The sequence below is a fragment of the Aedes albopictus genome, chromosome 1, assembly GCF_035046485.1.
Source record: "Aedes albopictus strain Foshan chromosome 1, AalbF5, whole genome shotgun sequence".
NCBI lineage: Eukaryota > Metazoa > Arthropoda > Insecta > Diptera > Culicidae > Aedes > Aedes albopictus.
In genome coordinates, this window is record NC_085136.1 from 219017276 (window position 1) to 219043041 (window position 25766).

General features: G+C 41.0%; 1 protein-coding gene across 1 annotated transcript in view; it reads left to right on the top strand.

Moving 5' to 3' along the window:
- The window catches only part of LOC109621577 (adenylosuccinate synthetase), an 83217-nt gene that overhangs the window by 46286 nt on the left and 11165 nt on the right, over nt 1-25766 (top strand). Inside the window, exons 2-6 of the mRNA XM_029851800.2 lie at nt 13670-13772; nt 23780-24059; nt 24131-24205; nt 24790-24920; nt 24986-25140. Coding sequence (XP_029707660.1) covers nt 13670-13772; nt 23780-24059; nt 24131-24205; nt 24790-24920; nt 24986-25140 — 744 coding nt within the window. The remainder of the gene's footprint in view (nt 1-13669; nt 13773-23779; nt 24060-24130; nt 24206-24789; nt 24921-24985; nt 25141-25766) is intronic.

The following is a 25766-nucleotide window of genomic DNA, read 5'->3' on the forward strand; positions in this document are numbered from 1 at the left end:
AATCAAGTGTTTACCGAGTACCTGGAATCGCAGTTGCGTAAAAACTGGGTATTTACATATCAAATGATTCAAAGTTCCACAGTCGGATTCTCAGCTAAGATATATAAATGAAGCAGCCTGTTGAGACGTGATGGACAAAATCATAAGTAGGAAAACCACATTGAGTTATCTCAATTGCGTTTCTGATACGAGATTCTTCAACAGTCATGGCAAGACTCCCGCATGGGGGCATTCACAAACACTCAATTTCCTAATCGCTGCTTGACATAATGCCGAGAAGAGATGTTGATTTTTGAGCATTTGGTAAATCCAATTGGAAATCATTGAAAGATAAATAGGACAATCCATGCGGCTTCCAATATGGAATCGAAAGGTACGTGTTCAAAAGTATCCTGGAAATCCGAGAAAACACCCAAACAAAATTATTTTTGGATGAATGCGTTTCCGATATCGTAAACAACATTGTGTAATCAAATCACAGTGGACTTTCCATTTTGGTAAGCATGTTGGTTCCCATGAAGAGGCATGTTTGCTAGAAAAACATCACGGGTGGGATGCTCGACAAAGCGTACTAATCATTTCAAAAGAAAGAGGTCAAATTGATAGGGTTGATCTTCATACGAAGACATTATCCACTTACGGAATAAACTTGACAGTATAATCCCACCAAGATTTGGGAATAGCAAGGCTGCAAACAAGTAGTTTTATCAAAACATTTTGGGGCTCGAGGCATGACACGCAAGATTGTCATTTCAATTTTACTGAAAGTAGCAAACATCGGATCAAACGCAAAATGCGGAACCATATTGGTGTTAAATTAAAACATTACATCTACATAGAAATCCTCCCTACGAAAGTAAGGTTCTTGGACCAAAGCTGTTCTTTTATGCTGAAGATTGATCTGAGCTATCATAACCATAGCCACTACCCAAACTAGGTACGATCAAACTCTTACAATCACAACACAAGAAAAAAGAGCAGCGATAAAAGCCAATTCGGTATCGATTGAAGAGCGTCAGAGACGAACATACACAGAGGACACTGTGAAGAACGCATAATGCGAAGAGCCATATAGGTTATAATTAAAGCTAATAAACAACATACTAATAATCCCACCCTTATTGAGCCTCGCAGTTGAGGCTTAAGGACAGACTTGTTAGAATCCCAACATGGCCGCCACAATGGCCGACTTTGGCACCTACTCACGATTTCGAGGGCACAAATCTCTTCGTAAACAAAACCAGCGCACATGATCTTCTTATTTTAGACTCATTACAAGTGAGCAAGAACAGAATAATAGAATACTTTGTTGTATGAAGCTTGCTTCTTGAGATTTTGCGTTTGAAGTTTTGATGCACTGTTAAAGCGGGATGTTAAGAAGTTTGTCCTTAAGAAGAATAGCAGATTATCTCGGAGAAACACAAGGTCAACTGCACCATTGCTCCGGTTAGCGCAGTAAGGGCAGAATACTGTGGAGGGCGCCCTAGTACTCCACAGGCTCCGTTTGTAGTTAGGTTTTTATTAGACCCCCCTAAGCATTCATTCCTTGGCACGGTAAACATAAAGCCGCATAACACCATGAATTAGGGGTCACCTGTTTAGTGGACTCTTACCACTGGATCAGGCGATCCGTAGTGTTATTATTAGCCAATTGACACAACCGCTACTGTCACTACACAGCTATCTAGGCTGATCGGGAAAAGAAGTTAACATTAATGGTCAACTTACAAACGAGCCCGAACAGCCCTAAAAAACTGCTGAAAAAATCCCACTAAAGTTTTTCTTTAACAAGTTGAAGTAGGGTAATTCGCCAATTGTTGAACGGTTAGTACTGGCATTTTTGTTTTCGTTTGTTTTTTCCGTGCATATTTCCACTTTAGTTGAAAAATATCCAGTGAACGTCTAGATCTATTTATTCCTTATACTGCCCATTGGATTTGTATTTCTTTAATTTCCATTTTCTAAGAGAAAATAGAACATTTGTATGGATTTGTTTACCGGCTGTTCGAGTCCGTATGAAGTTGATCATCAATATTAACTTCTTTTCTCGATCAGCCTAGATAGCTGTGTAGTGTCGGTAGCGATTGTCTCAATTGGCTAAGAATAACACTACGGACCGCCTGTTCCGGTGGTAAGAATCCACCAACAGGTGACCCCTAATTCATGGTGTGATGCGGCTTTATGCTTACCGTGCCTAGGAATGAATGGCTAGGGGGGTCTAATAAAAACCTAACCGCTAACGGAGCCTGTGGAGTACCAGGGCGCCCTCCACAGTATGTAGCCCTTACTGCGCTAACCGGAGCAATGGTGCAGTGGACCTTGTGTTTCTCCGAGACAATCAGCTGCCCTTCTTTAGTCTCACTTGAGGCTAAATAAGGGCGGAATTATGAAGATGTTGTTAATTAGTTTAAATTTTCACCTATATGGTTTCGCATTATGCGATTTACACAGTGTATTCTGTGTATCCTCGCCTTTGGCGTTTTCCAATCGATACCGATTTGGATTTATTGTTGCTGTTCTTTGTTGCGCTGCTGTTGCGAAGAGTTTAATCTTACCTAGTTTGGGTAGTGGCTACGGTTAGGATAGCTCAGATCAATCTTCAGCATAAAAGAACAGCAACGATCAATCTTTGCAGACTTATGCAAAATGGTACAGCCCAAGTGGCCTTGGTACAAGAACCTTACTTTCGTAAGGGAAATTTCTATCTAGGAAACCTTGTGAACCCGGTGTTTGCCACTTTCAGTAAACATGAAATGGCAAACTCGCGTGTCATGCCTCGAGCCTGTGTGCTTGTCAACAACGCAATAGTTGCTACACTCATCTCTGAACTAACCACCAGAGATGTATGTGCTATCACAATTGATGTATCTGTTGGAAACCTCAACAGGAAATACGTCTATTGTTCTGTGTATTTACCACATGATGAACCATCCCCTACGGATGCTTTCAAACAAGTCATCGCATACTGCACTTCAAAAGGCCTTCCGCTAATTGTTGGCAGTGATGCTAATGCTCACCATATCATCTGGGGCAGCTGGCGAGCTGACCAATTGGCATGTGTCAGATGAAGAATCTTTATCTGACCATCGCTATATCTTTTTTGAACATTTAAATGTTACTTCGCAAACATTGCGTTTCAGGAATCCTTGGTCAACAAACTGGGATCTTTATACTGATTTGGTTGCAGCCAAATTTCATGGATATTCACCATCCATTGACACTCCAAGTGATTTAGATGATGCCGTTGATACTACAACGACCTTCATCATGGAAGCTTTTGAAGAAGCATGCCCTCTACGGTCTGTGAAGATCACAAGAGGAACCCCTTGGTGGAACTCTGATCTGGCGAAACTCAGGAAACAATGTAGAAAGAGTTGGAACAGACGACGTTCGGCTGGTTCGGAGGCTTTCAGGTCGGCTCGCAAGGCCTACAGGAAAGCTCTCCGGTCTGCTGAACGATCCGGCTGGAAAAACCTTTGTACAAATGTTTCCAGCTTGAGTGAAGTCAGTCGGTTAAACAAAATCCTTGCGAAATCTAAGGATTTCCGGGTGAACGAACTTCGTTTGCCAAATGGCGATCTGACTTCCTCTGATGAGGAAGTTCTGGAATGCTTATTCAGCACACACTTCCCTGGATGTGTGGATATTACATCTTCGGATGATCCTGATGTCTTTTCTTGTAGTTATGATTCTTTAGCTTCGGCTCGGAGTATTGTAACTATAGAATCGATTGAGTGGGCTCTTAATAGCTTTGCTCCTTTCAAATCTCCTGGGGCAGATGGGATTTATCCTATTTTGCTTCAGAAGGGATTTGATTCAGAGGCGTCTCGTCGGCGTGTTCAACCAGTTCATTGCACAGGTATTCGATTTGGAAGAAAATAAATAGGAATTGTTTCACTATCCCAGTTTTTGGTATTTTAGTTTAACCTATATGGATTAAATTTTATATTAACACAGAAACTTGAAAAAAAAAACGTATTTCTGAAACGTTCTTTTAAACAAATCTGTTGTGCTGTGCTGTTATTTTATGTGCTGATGTTGGGTCAAGCTTACAATTCTCTCAATGATGGTCCTTATTTATTTGCTGGATCGGTTACATAAACTATGGCTGCTTTTCCTAAATCTTCCTTTTTTGTAATAAAAGAAAAATTGAGGGGGTTAGAAGCAAAGGGGTGTAAGTGACAAAAACCCACTTTCGAGTAAATGAGGTTTAAAGTTTTTGACCAATTTTTCATCCCATACAAAATGTATGGAGTTTAAAAATCAACCCAATTTTCTCTGATTTATTGTAATTTTTCCAAACATTGTAGAAACAATCTTAAAAAAGTTCCTGAAAGCTTGAAATCTGAAGAATTTTATGATATGCTTAGCTCAAAATCGACAAAATGGTCACTTACACCCCTTTGATTCTGGGCCTCTCAATTGTGTAAGCCGCACTACCTAATTCTCGGCGAGCTATGTTGCTAGGATTGTCATAAGGTATAGTTGTCAAAACAGATGCTGATGAAGAACAGATGCACCTCTTCCATCTCACTGAAATTAGGATAACATTTCTCAAGGTGCAGCACCATTTAAATACCTACGCAACACTTACTGGCAATCATTGTTATCAGCTGACTTGAGATATAGGAACAAATAAAAAAACAGAGCTTTGGACGCGCTTTTCAGTCCCATTCCATTTGCAGTATTGTCTTGTCATAATGATGAACTTCGAAACATCAACAGTGCATGGAATGGGTTTCATTTGAGTTGTGATTCAGTTCACTGCTCACAAAGACACGGTGACAACATATACCAAAGGCAGTTGGAGATTACTGTGATTGAATTCACTCGGAGACTACGGTAACATATGTGATTAAATTCACTGATAATGTTATGAACAGAATGTGACAAACTTACAGAGAGCACATTGAGCTGTGATTGAATTCACTGAAATGACATGTGATTTAATTCACTGTGGTGTGATGAAAAAGGAATTCATTAAGGCAATGGAAGTGCATGAAAGCAGCTGTGATTAAATTCACTGATCAGTTCAGTCCATCTGAGAGTACATATAATGGCGTGATTAAATTCACTAAATTACAGAGAAGAATACTAGTATAAATGATTGTACTCATTTAGAGCGTACTGCAAGAACTGTGATTAAATTCACTGAGAACATATTGAAAGTTGTGACTGAATTCACTGTTACATGAAAAAAAGATAGGAATGCTTCTGTATAAAAAAAATTACATTAGATGCCGCTGTTATAAAAAAAAAATCTGAACAAAAAAAGGGGTAGCCTACCAATTCTCATTATTTTATCTACTTCATTGTACAATAAATAAAACAGTTGTATGGTAACCTCAAAATCGCATTCTATTATTCAACTATATTATCGTCATAAATGTTATATGAGGAAGTTCTAAAAAAAAATACTTAAACTTCATTTATATACAACTATAAAAAATGCAACATATCCGACAGAGCTTAAATTTTTTGGTGTTAATTCTGTTTGAATCACTCATGAGTTAAAAAAATATTTTTTTTTCTCTGAAAAACATGAAAACTTTTGGTCCGGGACTTCCAGTTCGTCTATAAGATAAAGTTTTGGTTCGTCAATCCAGAGCCGGTTCGATTTCCGTTCCGGTGGGGACTCAAATTCCTACATAAAATGATTCTTTCAATGTCAGGCGGGGAGAGTCCTTCTGTTAATAACTGGGGAAGTATGCGAAGAAAACTGTGTTGAAGGGAGAGAGGGGTTCCAGTGAAGATGTGGAGCCGGAAGAAGAAGGAGAAGTATTAATTTGTGCAGTGTATTGAGAAATTGTGATTAAATTCACTGGCTGAGAGTATGAAAAATACTGAAAGCATACAGGAAGCACTGTAATTCTAACTGATGAACAAATTGAAAGAATAAATGCGATTTGTGAATCACCTAGATTATAGCAGTGTGGGCGGACGAACTCATAACAATAGGATGCGTGAAATGAAGCTTGATTTACTTAGAAGGGTAGTAAAGAAAAAATCCCAGAGGATGCGTCAGCGAGGATTCCTACATGGATTTTGTAGAGATGAGCTAGTATTATTGTCAATATCATAACACTTGGATTATACAGATATTATATAACGAGACTAGAACGAAAGACTGAGTTTTAGAAGGATTACGCTTAAAAGACTCCGAGGAAATAATCAATATATAGGACCATTTATTCATAGCAGGCTGTACTATTCCTTGGAGTTGAGAAGAATTCAAATGCACTTAAATCTTCAGACGATTGGAAACAGTTTACCAACATGCTGAACGTGAGTAATTATAATTTGTGAAATATAAGTGCTCGGAATCTGATAACTGTGGAAACTAACGAATAGTGTGCAAGACGAACTCGAGTAAATATATCCTTCTTATCGTGCATTGACAATATATGTACGATCAAGTAATAACAATCCAATAATAACAGAATGAAGACAGGTACATACTAAATAGAGACAAGCATAGAGAATTGCTATTATGTACTGCAAACAGGGCCGGATTTAAGGGGGGGCCAGGGGGGCCATGGCCCCGGGCCCCCACATTTTAGGGGCCCCCACAAAATCTAACTTCAAATGGGAATCGAAAAAAAAGTAGCACTACTACATCCTGCTCTAATTTTTATCACAAGTACTTCTACTATCAGGATGTGTGTATATATTGTGCTTCAAATTAGAAAGAAGCAGATATCTGCCTTTTTATAAAATTTCAAACTTCTTCTGAAAGTTGTTAAGATTTTTATGGTTCGGAATGATCATCTTCACCTGAATTCTGGATGAAATCTTAAACTCTATGGAATAGAGAGTCGAAAAGTTTCTGCTGAAAATTCGTGTTTATTTCTGTCGAAAATTATTGGTATTATTTCTAAACATTTCCTATACAGTTCTTTGAAGATCTGCAAGTGTTTCTATCAGAATAAAGAAAAGTTTTTTGAGTTGTAGAGTTTGATTCGACGAACCAAACTTATAAATTATTCAAATCAAATCCCAGAATTGTTGAAACATTTCTTTGAAGAAATTAGCAAGAATTTTTAGCGGATTTTTTTTTTGCAAAGATCTTATTCGATTTTCTTCAATATGATTAAATTCATGACGAATTTTTCTTCCTGGCTTGAATGTGTAATTTAAGGCGATCTCTTAACAAATCCATAGGTTCCTTATAAAAATTGCAGTAGATATTTGTGGAGAAATTCTTGAAAAATCTTGAAATATTTAAAGTTTTGCAAACATTTTTTTGTTATATTAACCAAAAATTCGTCCGTCAAAGATTATTGCGAAATTTTACTTATAATTCTATTCAAAATAAAACAGAAATTCCATCAGGAACTCATTATGGATTTCCGATGAAATTTCTTCAGCAGCTTTTAGTAGAATTTCCGCTAAAAATACCACTATGGATTTTTTGCGTCTTGAAGTTTCACAAAGAGTTCTTAACAATTATTTTGCGCGTACATCAGAAACACCTCTCGAAGTCGCGTTAAAAATGTTTATGCTCAAGTTCCACAAAAAAAGAATTTGTCGAAAATGGCTTCTTAAAAATCTATTTTTAAATTTCTTAAAGGACTTTCTCATGAATTTCGACTTGATCAATGGAATCTAATACTATGAACACTCTCGGATAAAGCATTATTTACTTGATAGAATTTCTTTTACAATCGACTTCATACTAGATTTTCATATCTGGATATCTGTTATACTTAGATTGCCTTTTTTCTAGTTACGCTAATTAAGCTAGATTAATTTCTCCAATAACTACCCTAATTTATGGAAGATTTTTTCTTATTTTCTGGATTTTTCTATAATGAAAAAAAAAAATCCTCTAAAAAGAGGGCCCCCACAACACTGTGGCCCCTGGCCCCCACATTTGTAAATCCGGCCCTGACTGCAAACCATGGGCTTCGAGACTGTGCGGCTAGCAGCGTCAGTCGTCTAGGCGTGTCGTAAGCCGCGGAGTGTGGGTTCGATTCCCGCTTCAGTCAAAGAAAACTTTTCGTCAAACGGAAAATTGTCAACTGGGCCACTGAGTGTTATATGTATTGTCCGTTGCCTAATGATAGTGCTTGTTCAGTCTGTACAACCTCTGGTTGAAGACGGTGTAGTGTCTTTTATATGCTATTTAAAAAAATAAATCCTGAATGTTCCTGGCAAAATACACAATCAATGTTTCACGATCATGCGGTCCGAGAGAAAACGTAAATTGCCGATTTGAGTGAAGACACAAAATCCTTTCATCAGTCCGGGAAGCAGTGACATATCGCAGAATGCAATCCACTTATATGTGAGTCAAGGGGGAATGAATGAATCGATGATGATTAGAGTTCCTCCATAAATGTTACAATTGCTTATGGATGTAAGATCCCATCTTGGCACAACTTGTCCAGTAAGATTGATTTCGCTTGTAAAATGCATTGGGGCGTGCGAGTTTAATCGAATATTCTGAGTACACATCAATGGAGAGAAGATTAGTTATTGTATTATATCAGTGGGTGCTCCTGTTTCTCAAAATATGTAAGGTAATATTTGAGCTATTTCACTCCTATCTCCGCAAACTCAGTAGCTCGCTCAGTAGGTAACACAGCAAAAAAAGAGTCAATTCGAATGCATTGAAAAATAATCTTTTAAACCGAAAAAATATGTGTTTTTTGGGAAATATGAAGGAGGAGAAAGAGCAGACAGAATGCAGTAGAGCATCAGCAACAACAGAAGTGAATGAAGGATAAACATTTGTCCTGAAAGTTATTATGAAATGCTGACTGGTACAATAATTAGAAACTCATACAGTACCAAACATCTATTGTAACAATACTGCTTTGAATCATTCTATTTTTGATAAGTCCCCATGTCCATTCGTTAATCAGAATCGTGTTCAGATCACTTAGCTAGAGCAAAGCTTTTAAAATACAGTTGTACCTGAAAAAACTTTGAACTAATTAACATGCAGAATAAAGAAAGGGGGGATGTGGTGACGAGTGTTCTATCCACGCACATTTATACATTGCAATCGTGTGCATACATGCAACAGTGCGGCGACGACAGTCGGTACATGCTCTGCTGCGCAGCAGCCGAATAGTCAGTTCGTTATACACTCTTGTGCTTATCACACGCGGCTACCACAAGCGGTACAAAATTTTCAATCGATATTTTTGACGTAAAATATGTATAATTTTGTAACTTTATTGGAGCAATATCATCACACGCATCTAGATCATACGTTTACGTTGATGGAAAACTACTTAAGTTAAATTTATAGTAACATTTTCAAAAACTGTTCAACATTTGGGTAGTGTTCAACATTTGGCGAATTACCCTAAATTAAATATTAATGCAACTGTTTGTTCATACCTCAGGTAGGGAAACAAGGCTGGAACATAAAACGCGTTTTTCTCAGTTTGCTGTTATGGAACATGGGACAACTATGCTGTACACCATAGTACTGATCTCTTCATTCTTGGTAATCTTCATTCAAACATCGTTGAACAGTACTCTGCACGAAAATGCCCTGTACTGTGCTTCAATGAGGCCGATGATTTTCTCAGGGAGACTCTTGCGCCTGAGGGCTTCCCACATGTTTCCGTGATTGAGACGGTCGAAAGCTTTTTCGTAATCAATGAACACCAGGTAGAGTGACTCTTGGAATTCATTGATTTGCTCCAGGATGATAACACTCCGTATGGTCCGGCACAGAATCCTGCTTGCTGCCGTCGGAGAGTTGCGTCTATCTTTTCTCCTGTATTCGGTTAAGGATCACTTTGCAGAGGACTTTGAGAGCGATACACAGTAACATGATGTCCCGCCAATTATAAAAAAGACAATTACATATGTTGCAGAATAATTGATGCAGTAGTAGTGCGGATACTACGGGGTCAGCTTTGAGCATCTCAGCTGATATGCGATCGACCCCTGGGCCCTGTTCGATTTCATGCTACGGATGGCTGTTTCTATCTCCTGCACTGATGGAGCTTTGGTGTTGACACGGGTAATGCGTCGAACCCTTGGCGGATCATGCTGAGGTGTCGATAGCGTGGCCGACACTTGAAAAAGGTTTCCGAAGTTCTCGAATCAGCGTTTGAACTGGTCAGCTGGGTCGGTCAGTAACTGTCTAGACGAGTCTTTCACGGGCATCGTAGCATTCATCCTAGTCCCACTAGGTGACGTGAGACATCGTAGAGGAGACGGATGTCGCTGGTGTTTGCGGCTTTCTCGCCTTAGTCAGCTAGGCAGTCCACCCACGCTCTTTTATCCCGTCTACATGAGCGTTTCACCTCTTTCTCGAAAGCCGAATAGTGCTGACGGGCTACGGCTTTGGTTTTCGCTTGCTCTATCGCGGCTTTGGCGTTCCTTCGCTTTTCTATTTTCCTCCAGGTATCATCTGTGATCCACTGCTTTCTCAGGGTGCGTAATTCCCCAAATGAAGGTGTTCTTGATAGCGCTCCATCGATTTTCTACGCTTCCAACTTCTGGAATATCCGCAGCACAGTTATCTAGCTCCTCGACGAAGGTGCAATGCGCAGTCGAATCTCGCCGATTAGGAGATGATGGACGGCCGCAATGTCAGCGCTACGTTTGTTCTGCACATCAAGAAGGCTCCGTCTCCATTTTCGGCTGATGCAGATGTGCGCGATTTGATTTTCCGTGACGCCATCACGGGAAACCCATGTCACTTTGTGCACTGGTCGATGAGGAAAGAGCGAACCCCTAATCACCATATCATTCGCTCATTTCTCCGAGACCATGGCGTCCCATGACGTGCTCATAGTTCGAGTTGCGCGAACTAACCTTCGCGTTGAAGTCGCCCTTGAGGATCTTGATATCACCTTTCGGAATCTAGCCCACGACTGCATTCAGACTGTAAAAGTTCTCTTTATCTTGCAATTCGACAGCATCGGTTGGCGCGTAACATTGGATCATGGAATCTTTCGAACCCGTGTTCTGAATCTGGCTGCAATTATCCTCTCATTACTAGTTTCCCTCTTCATGAGCGCAGCGTAGGCGTGAGGGCTGAGCAGGAAACCAACTCCACGGTGACGAGGAGCGTGTTCGGTATAGCAGAATTTGACCCGACGCCAATCTGTGTTCTCCAAAGTTCAGCCAACGGACTTCGCTCAGTCCTAGCATCTCAAGCTTTATATGGCATGCCTCATTGGCTAGTTGTGCCAGTTTACCCTGCTGGGCTAAAGTTAATACATTCCAAGTTCCAATTCTCGTCCGTTGTTTCGCTCTAAAAGTCCGTTGTTTCGCGCGTAAAGTCGTTGCCGTTGAATAATCAATTCGTAATCTTTCATTTTCGGTTTTTCGGTTTCGGAAACAGTAGGTTGTTGGCCTAAAGTCCCCTATCCACCGTGGTGGGGCTGCAACCTTAGGTATAGCTTCTGGTGGAAGAGCATTTCATACTCAGCCGCTGGATGCCAGAACAGACGCTGTTTGAGCCGCACCTCCTTGGTGAATAGACGCTCGAGACATACAGGGGATAGACAAAATGATCGGGATAGGCAAAATTTTCATTTTTCAAAAAATGTTCAATTAGCTGTAACTTTTCGAAAAGTGCATCAAATATTCTCAAAATTTCACTATAAGTTGATCAACTAGTTATCAGTGGACAAAATTTGAAATAGATCGGGCTATACTGCACGAAGTTATAGGCATTTTAGAAAATGTTAGAATTATCCGATAGCCAACTTTGAGCTGTTATATCTCCGGGTTCAATGAACCGAATGCAATGAAATTTTGTTCATTTATGACTTATATAATGAGCTTTGAAAAACGTTTGACACAACTTGAAATTATTAACAAGAGAAAAAGTTATAGCGATTTAATTAATTTTATGATTTTTTGGTAAATTGGACTATTTTTCATATGCATCCCATTACTTTTTCAATGAATTGCTGCCTATGTTGTTACTTTCCTTGAAAACATATCTGTATTCAAGACAATCAGAAGGAATTTAAATGAACTATAATTAGCATCTTGAATTTTTAAACGATGTTGAAATTTAAGAAAATTTGGTGTTTTATTAGAAAAATAATCAAATCGTTATAATTTTCTTCCGTGTTAAGAATTTCAAGTTATGTCAAAAGTTTTTCAAAGCTCATTATATAAGTCATAAATGATCAACATTTTATTACATTCGGTTCATTGAACCCGGAGATATAACAGCTCAAAGTTGACTATCGGATAATTCTAACTATTTCTAAAATGCCTATAACTTCGTGCAGTATGGCCCGATCTTTTTCAAATTTTGTTCACTGATACACAAATAGTTGTTCAACTTACAGTAAACATTTGAGAATATTCGATGCACTTTTCGAAAAGTTACAGCTACTTGAAATATTTTTGAGAAGGGAAAGTTTTGCCTGTCCCGATCATTATGTCTATCCCCTGTAGCTCTCCAATTTAGCTGAAGTCAGAAGGACAACAGTGCCCAGGCTGCACTATCAGCTAAATACACAATTCTTAGCTGGCGGTCTTTGTCATCGCTTGATCCGTGGAAGCATGAGGTAGCAACTTGTAAAGACCAGAACTATATTGGGCGCTTTCCTTTTCGACTTGCGTTTTGCTGCCCATACGCCGATTTAAAATCGATGAACAAGTGATGTGTGAGCACGTTGTATTTGCGACATTTCTGTAACATGTGGCGGATGGCGAACATTTTGTCCGTCGTAGCGCGTTCACCCATGAATTCAGCCTGATATTGCCCAACTAACTCTCTTGCAGTCGGTGATAGATGGCGGCATAAAATTTAAGAGAGTATCTTGTAGGCGGCGCTCAGTGGCATGATCGCGCGATAGTTCCCGCAATCCAACTTGTCGCCCTTTTTGTAGATGGGACACACGATACCCTCCATCCATTCTTCCGGTAATACTTCCTCATCCCAAATCTTGGTAATGACCCAGTGTAGTGCTCTCAACAGTGCTCCTCCATCGTATTTTACGAGCTCGTTTGAAACTTGAAAAGAACCTAAACAAATATATGAACATTACCTACTACTACAAAAAAAATCCCAATTTCTACCAGGACAGTTTATAACATTGTTTTCTTGGATGCCACCCCATCCGTGCACGTTTGGTAAACTGCTTCAGAAGGATAATGTTCTGTCCTTTCCAAGGCCTAGTTTAGAGGTTTCGGCGCTATTCAGCGATTGGCTAGTAACCTTTCAAAAAGAGAGAAAGTTGACTTATTTTCTGTATTATCATCTGTCTTATTTTCATCGTACCCACTTTCTGATATGTATTAAGGCTGTCGTCTCGTCGGATTTCGCGCGAATTCTAGTTGAAACCTTTGACCACCCAACCGCGCGGTTCGGTTGGGGACAACCATCATCAACATCATCATGTCCATCATCTCCCAAAAAACGAAGGCGGATGATAGACGTGGGGGAGAGCAGCAAAACGAACCGTTTGAAGCAGTTTTGTTTACTGTCTTCTAGCACGACTGAGTGGTTTTATTTTTAATACTCTCCTATACAATTACATCTTGTACGACCCAAGCTTTGGGACTAATGAAAATATTGCAAACTATCTGTAGATACAGTTATACTGATTATATTGTAGACGCAGATATTGAAGGGGTCAGCGATTCGTATTTTTTATCCATAATAATAAGTAACACAAAACTCCAATTAAATCCAACTAACTCCTATTTCTTTTTCTATTACCAATTACAGGGAGGAAACAACGCAGGACACACCGTCGTAGTCAACGGAAAGGATTTCGACTTCCACCTGCTGCCCAGTGGAATCATCAATGAAAAGTGCACATCAATTATCGGTGAGTTGAGCTGCCATTTCTTCTATGTACGTATCTCAATCTAGGGGCTGTCAATATCCCCATCATATCGATCTAATAGTTTCTTGATGAAATAATTCGCTAAGCAAAGTTTCGTCGTAATATCGCCAAATCACGACGCCGGCCGACAATGGCAAGTTTGTTTCCCGAATTTATATTTGCATTAGCACATCAAGGTCAAAGCCACAAGCCACTACTGGCCTTGCAGCTCGACTCTGATCAGCTTCTTTTGCGCGGTTGATTTATTAAAACGTTGGCCCCTAAACATTATCGACCAAATTTGCCGGAAACAATCTACTTTGACGTCGAAAACGTAAAGGACTGGGGGAAGATGGTACACGTGTGCTTTCCATGTCGTTGCACGATTTTGCTATCATCATCCGGTGCGAGTTGTTGCTGTTCGCTATTAAATTAGTTTAGTCTTTATCATGATTTAACAAGTTTTCTGGTTGACAAATATTTTCGTAGATGGGTTGTGGCCTACAAAGTCGTGCGCTCTAAAGTTATGATGATTTGTTTGCTTCCAAATGGCAGTTTTGATCTTCCTCGAACTGTATTGTTGCAGATGGAGGATAATATACAGTGCCGATAAAATATTTAATAAACTGCTATTCTTTTTATTCACGAAACAAATTGCGGCAAAATTAAAAAGAGCGTTCTGTTTCGAATAGAAATTGCATGAATACATCACCTACCAATGTGAATACAGAGCATGTAAAACTCCTTCCTGTGACAATCATGGAAAAGCAGAGGTGATCTCGATCTCCAGTAGATACCCACCTCATACAAACACTCCTTTCCTCTTTCCTCGATGACCGTATATACTGTTGGTTTTCAAATGGTATATAAAGCTCAACAATACATATCCACCATTCTTGTGTTCGCCTGTGAAAATCGAGTTCTTTCCGATACACCTGTAGAGACTCATAAGTATACTCGGTCTCTAATAGCCACGGTTGTGAAACTAACATTCCTTCCACTTCCCGATGACTGTAAGGACGTGGTTGGCGCTGTTTGGACCCTTTCAAATCCAGGTGCTCTCATATTGGTTGAATTGGGAATGGTAATCTAGTAACATACCCCATTCGATGCTATTATTTCAATTTATCGGATCTATCACGGAGTGTACCTCACTTTTTTGTTCCTCACTGTTTATAACGTCATCATATAACCGGCTCTCCTTTTGAAAGAAGTCTCCCTTAAAACAATAACAACTTCGATGTCGTTTATAATTGCGTGACTTGGGCTTGGGAATCGCTTTCATTAAAAGTTGCTGACGTAGTTTTGACCCTGATTGATGTCGTTATGTGTCTATTATTGTTTAAAATGTGCCTACCCAAATAAATTTGAACTTTGTCCCTCGCGAATAGCGTGAGATTCCTGAACAGTTCTTCTTGTTCTTTATGGCTCGACGTTCGCATTGGGCCTGCCTCTCTTCAACTTAGTGTTCTTGGAGCACTTCCACTGTTATTAAATGAAGGGCTTTCTTTGCCTGCCATTGCATGAATTTGTACATTGTGTGGCAAGTACAATGATACACTATGCCCAGGGAATCGAGAAAATTTCCCCGACCGGAACGGGAATCGAACCCGCCGTTTCCGGATTGGCGATCCATAGCCTTAACCACTAGGCTAACTGGAGACCCCCAACAGTGTGTTTAAAAGAAAGGTTTTATTCGTTCCGTAATGGACATTTTGGATTGAACGATCAAATGGCAAAGAAAGCTCTCGTTAAAACGAGATCTTGTCCAGGTGCCTTTTTTGACTCAAAGGAAGGTTAAGGTTGATTGAGTAACATTACTTGATGTAGTGGAGAAAGCTACAGTCACATGTATAGACCTGATTTCTGAGGTAGTTTGACTGTGACTGATATTACAAATTGCTCGACGCTCGTAAAAAATCAGAATTGATTTTGCAATGCTACAGTTTGTAGCGAAAATAGTTTCTGTAACGGCTTATCAAGGTGAATCCAGAGCATGCAACTTCTCATCCCTTTCCGCCAACAAAAAGATCTTCCTGAGACAACTGTGAAAACACAGATGTATTTTCGGTGTCTAATAGCAACGGATGGCGTACTAACATTATTTCCCTTTCTCGATGATCGTAAGGACGTGCCCGGCGCACTATGGGCCAGAAATCAAAATTTCGCAACAAAAGTCAAAAATGTTTTTTTCTAAGATCAATCAATTTTCATATATGTATGAGTTTTTGGCCTATGTTTGATTGTATACCGACCTAATTTGTCGATTTGTAACAAAATTATATCGTTTTTTGTATGGAGAAACTTCTTATAAGTGAAAATGACCAATTTTAATCAAAATTAAGAAAAATGAGATTTGTGGTGATAATTTTACCCAACCAGTATAACACATACATTTTCCAACAGTAAACTTAGTACATGTTGCATATTTAATACATTAATTACAATGCTAAGTTTATTTTTTTACAATATTTACTCCAATTTTACGGTTTATTTGCAACCGGTCTGAGAAGCTAGTTTAGATTCTTTTTTTTCGAATGCTACCGAACTTTTTTACGGGAATTTGCGGTAAACCAAGTTAGAGTGATTTTAGTGCATGCTATTATTTTACAATATTTTAGGCTGTGCTTCAATAATTATCCACTCTTGCCATTACGACGCAATCACTTTATGGCTTGCGAAACAATATACATAACAACAAACAACTATCATTCTGGAAGGTTTTGTTTCAGATATAAATGTGATTATAAGCTTTAAAATCAAAACCACACACTTACTCAATGTGCAAAGTTTCAGTATATCAATCCATGTCATCAATTTGAATTTTTAATTACCTCAACGTACATATGTACAGATGGATAAGTTATTAGTGAAATTATGAACAAATCCACATGAGATGAGATTTTAACTCACGACCCTTATGCTACACAAGTGCTTTACGGACCCAAGCCAATCAATGACACGGCATTTTAGTTATAAGGGAAATCAAATCTTTCCCCTAATCACAAATATATCCATCTCACTTGTATATATGTACGAAGGGCGAGCGCAATTTATTTATTGTTCAAAAACCGGATCCGAGTCATTTGGCTGAAGAAAAAAATATAAACTTGCCACTGCTCTCCACGTCAGTATAACTCGAAAGAATCGCCTCCCAGCTAACACAAAGTCGTACACAATGTTGCATAGAATCACATAACATAAGTGGAACTCTGGCTCAAAAAGTTGATGCCTTTTCGAGTTCGTACGCTGGTATACAGGGCATCGAAATGTCAAATGCATTATAACATTATTGCCATACTATTTTTCAGCATGTATACCATTTTTCATTGCTGTGAAGTAAAACAAAGACCTCATAGATCTAGACTGGCAGCACGTGGAGATTTAAAATAGGGCATAAATTGTAATAAACTTTGTAAACTCAAGTCGAAAGTACGTTTTATGGCTTTAAATATAAAGGGAGATCGATATGTGGAACGTGGATGTGTTATTTCGAAGATTTCAATGAATTTATGACAACATGAATAAGTGGATTTCCAGCAGCTAATTTTGCGCATGTCTCAGATGCCAATCTTCGTTCCTGTATTCTTTGCCAAAACTGGAATACTGGTTGGATCAGATGTTTTTTGTTTACCAAAATAAGTGACAGTTCGACGCCTTTTATAAAAGATATAACAGTTTCGCGTGCTGGAAAAGAATACAACTTTTTCCTTCGCTCTGACCATATGGAGTTCCACTTATGTTATGTGATAGGATGCTAAAGTGGAGGCCATATGCGTACATGCTTCCATTTACTCGCGTGTGAAGTATGCGTACATCGCCTCCACTTTTGCATCCTATGCAACATCATATACGATCGTGTGTTTTCTGGGCTATGATTTAACCCTTTCGAGACGACTTTTTTCACCAACCTCGCCTCTGCAGAACGCGTCAGCGAGGTGCAAATGACCCAACCGTCCTGGAAGGGTTAAAGGAGGAAAAATCTCTAATAAAATATTGACGCCAACTAATCCCTGAATTGTGAAACTAGAAAGAACAGTCAATGATTAACAAAAGGAAAATTAATGATGATCAAATTGACAGATAGAATGCGAGGAAGGGTCTCTGAATTATTTTGAAAATAACTCGGTCAATCGGCATTCGGCCAAATGGCCAGACATCTTAAACGCCTGAGCAGCGGGGTTTTTTATTAAAAATTTATCCATCTAAGTATACATAAGTTGAGTTAACCCTCGAGCAATCGCGCTGTTGTATTTTGTACAACACGTTAAAAAATCTCGCTTTTTGTATTCAGCATCAGCGTGGTGCTGGCAGTGGTGGCCAACCGCGCGAGTTACGGAAGGTTAATAAAACATCATAATTGGTCACACGAATTGATGTACCGAAACTTTGCACGTTGAGTAAGTGTGTTGTATTGATTTTAAAGCTTATAATCACATTTATACCTGAAACAAAACTTCCAGAGTGATAGTTGTTGTTATGTATATTGTTTCGCAAGCCATAAGAAAACAGCATCGTAATGGCAAAAGTGGATCGTGCAGTGGATGATTATTGAAGCACAGCGTAAAATATTGTAACGTCACCCTATGAAACCTATGGGAAAATGCTCCAAATTTGGTCAAAAAAATTTAAACGCTTTATCTTTTTTGTTTCAAATTTCTCACCAAAGTTATCTTTGGTTTCTAATTTATTTGAAAATATGGACCACCCTAATTTTCATGTACATTGAAAAGAGGGCCTTATTTTTGGGAACAATTTTGTAGAAGACCATATTCGTCTAAAAAATCATTCAAAGGTGCTGAATGCATCTTTCCACGTAAATCTGTTTCGTGGACCATTGTGCACAGATGATGCGCCTTCGTATTTCGCGGCTAACGTTGTTATCTGCCGTTAATTAGAACCCGAGGTAGACGAAGTCCTCCATCATCTCGAAAGTGGCCCCGTCTATCGTAACACTGCTGCCTAGGCTTGCCCTGTCGTTCCTGGTTGCGCCTGTCAGACATATTGGCCGGATTTCATGAAAATCATGCCTCGGCTGTTAAGCCCGGCTCGTCGCATAACACCTCACAGGGCGATGTTGAACAGCTTTCATGAGAGTCCATCACACCATGCCGCAGTCATCGGCAAGATTCGAACGAACTAGTCAGATCGCCCGAGCTTCCCGGAGAAGCCGTTCTCGTCCATGATTTTCCATAGCTCTCTGCGGTCGATACTGTCGTACGCCGCCTTGAAGCTAATGAACAGGTTATGCGTTGGGACCTGGTATTCGCGGCATTTTCGAAGGATTTGCCGCACGGTGAAGATTTGCTCCGTTGTAGAGCGGCCGTCAACGTAGCCGGCTTGATAACTTACACAGATCGATAGAAGAGTGTAAAGTTCAGTGACACATGATGCACATAATTGGAGCGTGGGATATCACAGAAGTTTACATGACATATCATGTAAAGTTCATAAAAAATCATGTAAACTTTCATTGTATTTCATGTAATTCAGCACGACTCTGAGTGTTTACATATAACAGAAATTTACATGATATATCATGTAAACCATCACAACACTAAGCTTACATGGCTTAAATGAAGTTTACATACATACATTACATACATTTATTTGTTCAACATCACATTTAAGACAAGACATAATCAACAATAGTACGCCACAATACTCCGTTTGTGGCTGCCGCTCTCCATACTCGGTCGCGCCCAATGCTTGCCGGGTCACGCTCCACCTGGTCCGCCCATCGTGCGCCTTCCTGTGCCAACCGGATTAGTTGCAAACATCAGCTTTGCAGGGTTGTTATCCGACATTCTTGCAACATGCCTTGTCCAACGTATCCTTCCGGCTTTGGCCACCTTCTGGATGCTGGGTTCGCCGTAAAGTGCAGCGAGCTCGTGGTTCATCCTTCTCCGCCACACACCGTTCTCCTGCACACCGCCGAAGATCGTCCTTAGCACGCGTCGCTCGAAAACTCCGAGTGCTTGCAGGTCCTCCTCGAGCACGGTCCATGTCTCGTGCCCGTAGAGGACCACCGGTCTTATTAGCGTTTTGTACATGGTGCATTTGGTGCGTGGGTGAATCTTTTTCGACCGTAGTTTCTTCTGGATCCCGTAGTAGGCCCGACTTCCGCTGATGATGCGCCTCAGAATTTCACGGCTCACGTTGTTGTCAGCCGTCAGTAAGGATCCGGGGTAGACGAATTCCTCCACCACCTCGAAAGTATCCCCGTCTATCGTAACATTACTACCCAGACGGATCCGGTCGTGTTCGGTTCCGCCTACCAGCATGTACTTTGTTTTAGAGGCATTCACGACCAGTCCGACCTTTGCTGCTTCGCGTTTCAGGGAGTGTACAGCTCTGCCACCGTTCCAAATGTTCTGGCAATAATGTCCATGTCGTCCGCAAAGCACACAAATTGACCGGATTTTGTGGAAATCGTTCCCCTGCTGTTGAGCCCGGCTCGTCGCATCACACCTTAGAGACGAACCAGCCAAGGGCTGAAAGTCTCTCTAATAAAGACAAATCAATCAATCAAGCATCACACCTTCCAGAGCGATGTTGAAGAGTAGGCATGAGAGTCCATCACCTTGTCGCAGTCCCCGTCGAGATTCGAATGAACTGGATAGTTCACCCGAAACCCTTACGCAGTTTTGCACACCGTCTATTGTTGCTTTAATCAGTCTAGTCAGCTTCCCAGGAAAGCCGTTTTCGTCCATGATTCTCCATAGCTCTGCGCGGTCGATACTGTCGTATGCCGCTTTGACGTCGATGAACAGGTGGTGCGTTGGGACCTGGTATTCATGGCATTTATGGAGGATTTGCCGTACGGTAAAGATCTGATCCGTTGTCGACCGGCCGTCGATGAAGCCGGCTTGATAACTTCCCACGAACTCATTCGTTTTAGATGACAGACGACGGAAGATGATCTGGGATAGCACTTTGTAGACAGCATTCAAAATAGTGATCGCCCTGAGGTTCTCACATTCCAAATGGTCGCCTTTCTTGTGAATGGGGCAGATTACCCCTTCCTTCCACTCCTCCGGTAGCTGTTCGGTTTCCCAGATCCTGACTATCAGCCGATGCAGACAGGTGGCCAACTTTTCTGGACCCATCTTGATGAGTACAGCTGCGACACCGTCCTTACCAGCTGCTTTGTTGTTTTTGAGCTGGTGAATGGCATCCTTAACTTCCCTCAGCGTGGGAGTTGGTTCATTTCCGTCCTCCGCTGCACTGGCGTCGTCGTTTCTTCGGTTGCCGTGGGCTCCCGTGCTTACGTTCTCCACGCCATTCAGGTGCTGATCGAAGTGCTGCTTCCACCTTTCGATCACCTTACGTCCGTCCGTCAAGAGGCCTCCGTCTTTATCCCTGCATATTTCGGCTCGCGGCACGAAGCCGTTGCGGGATGCGTTGAGCTTCTGATAGAACTTCCGTGTTTCTTGGGAACGGCACAGCAGTTCCATTTCTTCACACTCCGCTTCTTCCAGGCGGCGCTTTTTCTCCCGAAAGAGGCGGGTCTGCTGTTTCCGCTTCTATTTGTAACTTTCCACGTTCTGTCGAGTCCCTTGCTGCAGCATTATCGTCCTCGCTGCGTTCTTCTCCTCCAAAACCGTTCTGCACTCTTCGTCGAACCATTCGTTCCGTCGATTTCGTTCCACGTACCCGATGGTGCTCTCTGCTGCGTCGTTGTTGGCTGCTTTCACTGTACTCCAGCAGCCCTCTAGAGGGGCCTCATCGAGCTCGCCCTCGTCTGCCAACGCGGCCTCGAGATTCTGCGCGTATGCTGATGCGACATCCGGTTGCTTCAGTCGCTCTAGATTGTACCGTAGCTGACGCTGGTACCGTAGATTGTTGATGACGGAAAGTTTTGGGCGCAGTTTGACCATCACCAGTCGATGTTGGCGCCACGATAGGTCCTGACGTCGATAATGTCGGAGAAGTGTCGTCCGTCAATCAGAACATGGTCGATTGACGATTCTGTCTGCTGGGGTGATTTCCAGGTGTAACGATAAGGAAGGCTGTGTTGGAAAAAGGTGCTACTTATGGTCATGTTTTTTAAGGCGCTGAACTTTCTAATCGTCGGTCTGAATTCTTCCTCCTGGCCTACTACCTGAGCTTCAAGGTCTTTTATGATGATCTTAACGTTATGGCTTGGGCATCGGTCGTACTCGGGTTCGAGCTGCGCGTAGAATGCGTCCTCCCGGAGTGTGGACTGTGCTGAGCATGCTGAAGTTAATGAATCGGCCCTTGATCCTCAATCTGCACATTCTTCCATCGATCGGGCACCAACCGATCACGCGCCTTTGCATATCAACCATAACGATGAAAGCTGTTCCCAGATCGCGGGTGTTGTTCGCAGCTCTGGTAGATGATATGATTTCCTCTAAACGTTCGCACGCACCATGGATCCTGTCCAACGACCAAAGTTCACACCGGGGTTGATTATCCGATCTTCTCTGAGGTTGATCGCTTATCCGGCCGGTACTACGGAGATGTAGGGATAGGAGTTGATAGAAAGACGCTAGTGATCTCTGTGGGATCTGAATTACGCATTAACAAGCCCAGCCGACGCAGTGCTACACAATTTATGTTTTTCTCAATAAACAATTAATTTGTCAAAATTTGTGAAGCACTAGCCTATGTAAAATTCACTTAAATAGTAAGAATAAAGAAATTTGCCATACACTAAACAAATCGCAATCGAATAATGGTTCGTTTGCTTCGCATTTCATAAAATTTGCCTAGCACATGGTTTGCTATTTGACAATTAACAGTCCCCGCCCACTCATCATAGTATAGTCAGTCGCAATCAGACCGTAGATCTCAATTAGTTTTAATTACTCGTTAAATAAGCATGCTCTTATGCGGCGACAACACGAACAAAAATCCACTTATAAAGAGCTTGGGAGCCATTCATAAACTACGTAAGACAATATTTTACTAAACTAGAAGCCCTTCTTTCCTCTTCTAGAGTTTTACCCCTATGGAGACTTTGTCCAGAACTTGTTCCCCTCCCCAAAAAGTCTGCGTGGTTTATAAACGGACCCTTGTGAGCGTGAACCTGACCTTCATCATGAAACCTAAACATTGCCGTAAACGTAGTGTGGTTGATGAATGGACTTCGTACACTTGGCCGTTGATGGTTCTTCTGATTCTTCACAAGATGCTGTAATTTGCTAAGAACTTTTTTCCCGATTCACAATATTTAGAGCTTCGACAACGGGGCCCATGTGCTGTGTAATGTATGCATACATGTACATTACAAATGGGCACTAACCTAGCTCTTGGCAGCACGTTTTCGCTCGAAGTTGGCGAATATGCGTACATTTTGGCCGTCGTCCTGCTGGCCGAAATTAGGCCCTGTCATCGATTTTATTAAGACGAACGGTGTCATTAGACTAGAGAGCACTGCTCAGCTGTTGAACCGAGAAAAGGATGAGCAAATGAGTTAATGATAGCAGCACGTTTTTTGTTCGGTTGAACGAAATTCGAGGGACGGGAAGCTGTGTTTATTAAAGAGTGGTACCGCAATCGCTGTATTGTGTTATTCTATATTTATTTATCCGAGTTCAATGTGCTGTAAATTTGTTGCAATTCAACAGTTGGCCACAATATTTGGCATTCTTATATATTTGATGATGCTCTATGCCCAAACCATTCTTTTGTTATGTTACGTCGCCAGTCGCTTTATACTAGAAAAAATACATGGACATCACTCACCAAGGTGAATCCAGCCTATGTAACTTCATTCCTTCCTATCAGGGATGGGGACAGTCACTTGCAAAGAGTTTCACTCATTTGCTATTCTTTTGCAAGTGAATGTTCCCATCCCTGTATTTCCACTAACAAAAATTACTGTCGATGGAAGCTATAGAGATGCAGAAGTGACCTTGGTCTCTAAAAACAGATACTTCACTAACATTCCTTGCCTTGTATGCTTGTATGATTATCTATTCTCATTGCCCATGCTTATCCCTGATTTTGACTTACCATACTGTGTTTTTTCTCCATTTCAGGAAATGGCGTCGTCATCCATCTGCCCGGTCTGTTCGACGAGTTGGCCAAAAATGAAGCCAAGGGTCTCACCGATTGGCAGTCCCGGCTGGTCATTTCCAACCGTGCCCATCTGGTGTTCGATCTGCACCAGCAGGTGGACGGTATGCAGGAAGCCGAGAAGGGAGGAAAATCACTGGGAACCACCAAGAAGGGCATTGGCCCGTGCTACTCGAGCAAAGCCACCCGCAACGGAATTCGAGTGTCGGACCTGTTGGGAGACTTCAAGGTATTCAGCGAAAAGTGAGTTTTGTTGTCAAATAACAGATTGTATGTGACAGACAGTAATTGATTTGTTCTTTCAAATGTTCCAGGTTTGAATCACTAGTCAACATGTACAAGAGGCTTTTCCCCAATTTTGAAGTTGATGTTGCTGCTGAACTAGCCAGGTAAGACAAGTAGCATAAATATGTACCGTGTAAAACTTTTCCATCCCCCAGTGTCGGCAGCACATTATCAAATCACTATTATTGTCTTCAGATTCTGATATCGTGTCTTCAATGAATTGCGCGTATTGCGGGTTCAGAGTATACTTTTGTGATCGTTCGAGGTTGTAACTAATTGAAAATGTGCTGTCGAACGGAAACCATAAAACAGTTAGTCCTAGAATTAGTAAACCATAAAACATTTCTGTTTTCAAAACCGATGGTTGGTTTCCCTTTTGTTTGATATGTGTATTTCTAGGTTCTAAAAAACATTGGATTCGGTCCCGAGTTGACTGATTCTGAGGTAGAAAATGTTCAATTTTCAAAGAGGGGCACCTGATGATTACCTGAAAGAAAAGCAAAAATAATCATTTGATTATTTTTAATAAATACAACCGATGGTGCTCCTGTGAATTTTATTCTTTGCCCATCAGTCACAAACGATATAGTCTCTCCATGTGCCCTACTGACTGATCACCAATCTCTGTGTGTGGCCATCCGAGTGTGGCAAGTGACTAATTGGTCGTTACGAAACGCTTCTTTCACAGATACCGCGACTACGCCGAGCGGTTACGGCCGATGGTACGCGATACCGTTTCGCTGGTGCACGCGTCGCTCAAGGACGGCAAAAGCGTCCTGGTGGAAGGTGCCAATGCCGCTATGCTGGACATTGATTTTGGTAGTTTGACGCAGTTCTGTTCCGAATCTTGGACCTTTGACGATAACTTTCTTTTCGCTTTCTAGGTACCTACCCGTACGTTACTAGCAGCAATTGCAGCATCGGTGGAGTGCTTACCGGTTTGGGACTGCCCCCGCAAACCATCGGCGAAGTTGTCGGTGTAGTGAAAGCCTACACTACCCGTGTCGGTGACGGACCGTTCCCAACTGAGCTACACGATGTGAGTATAAAGATTTTGTTTACTCTTAGTTTGGATTTCGATCGTACATAGATACAATTCTGACTGACTTACTTTTCGGTATGGTGGCTCCAGAGAGGAACATTTGAAAAAGCGGACTGAGGTTAAACCAATCTCAGTTTCGGCAGCTTTGCAGGCCTTTAGGCGGTTTACCAAAGCATGCAATACTTATCCTTTCATTGCCTTAAAAGTAAAGGAGAACCAAAGGATTTGGAAGGCCAAGCATTCCTCATCCTCTCACTTCGAAGTATTGTTGCGCTAGCGATTTTGTAACTTATATATTTGCTGTTCAAAAATCCTTTTGATGAGAATTTTTTAGGTTAGTTTTGCAGGTGTCTGATAGAGAATTTTGCTTTATGTATATGTTTTTTGAAAATGTAATCTTTAAAGGGTAACGACTGAATGCGAACTACTCAAATTTAATTTCTTTCTACTGTTAATTTGTCAGTCTGCCCTAGTCGCAATGGTCCGTTCTGTATACGTACTATTAGTTATTACTGCATATGCATGTGTTTCTGTGGATGTTACATACAATTATAGCTCTTGTTCGTAAATACCTAACTTTTGGTAAATGGTAAATCATTTGTTTGAACAGACACGGCACGACA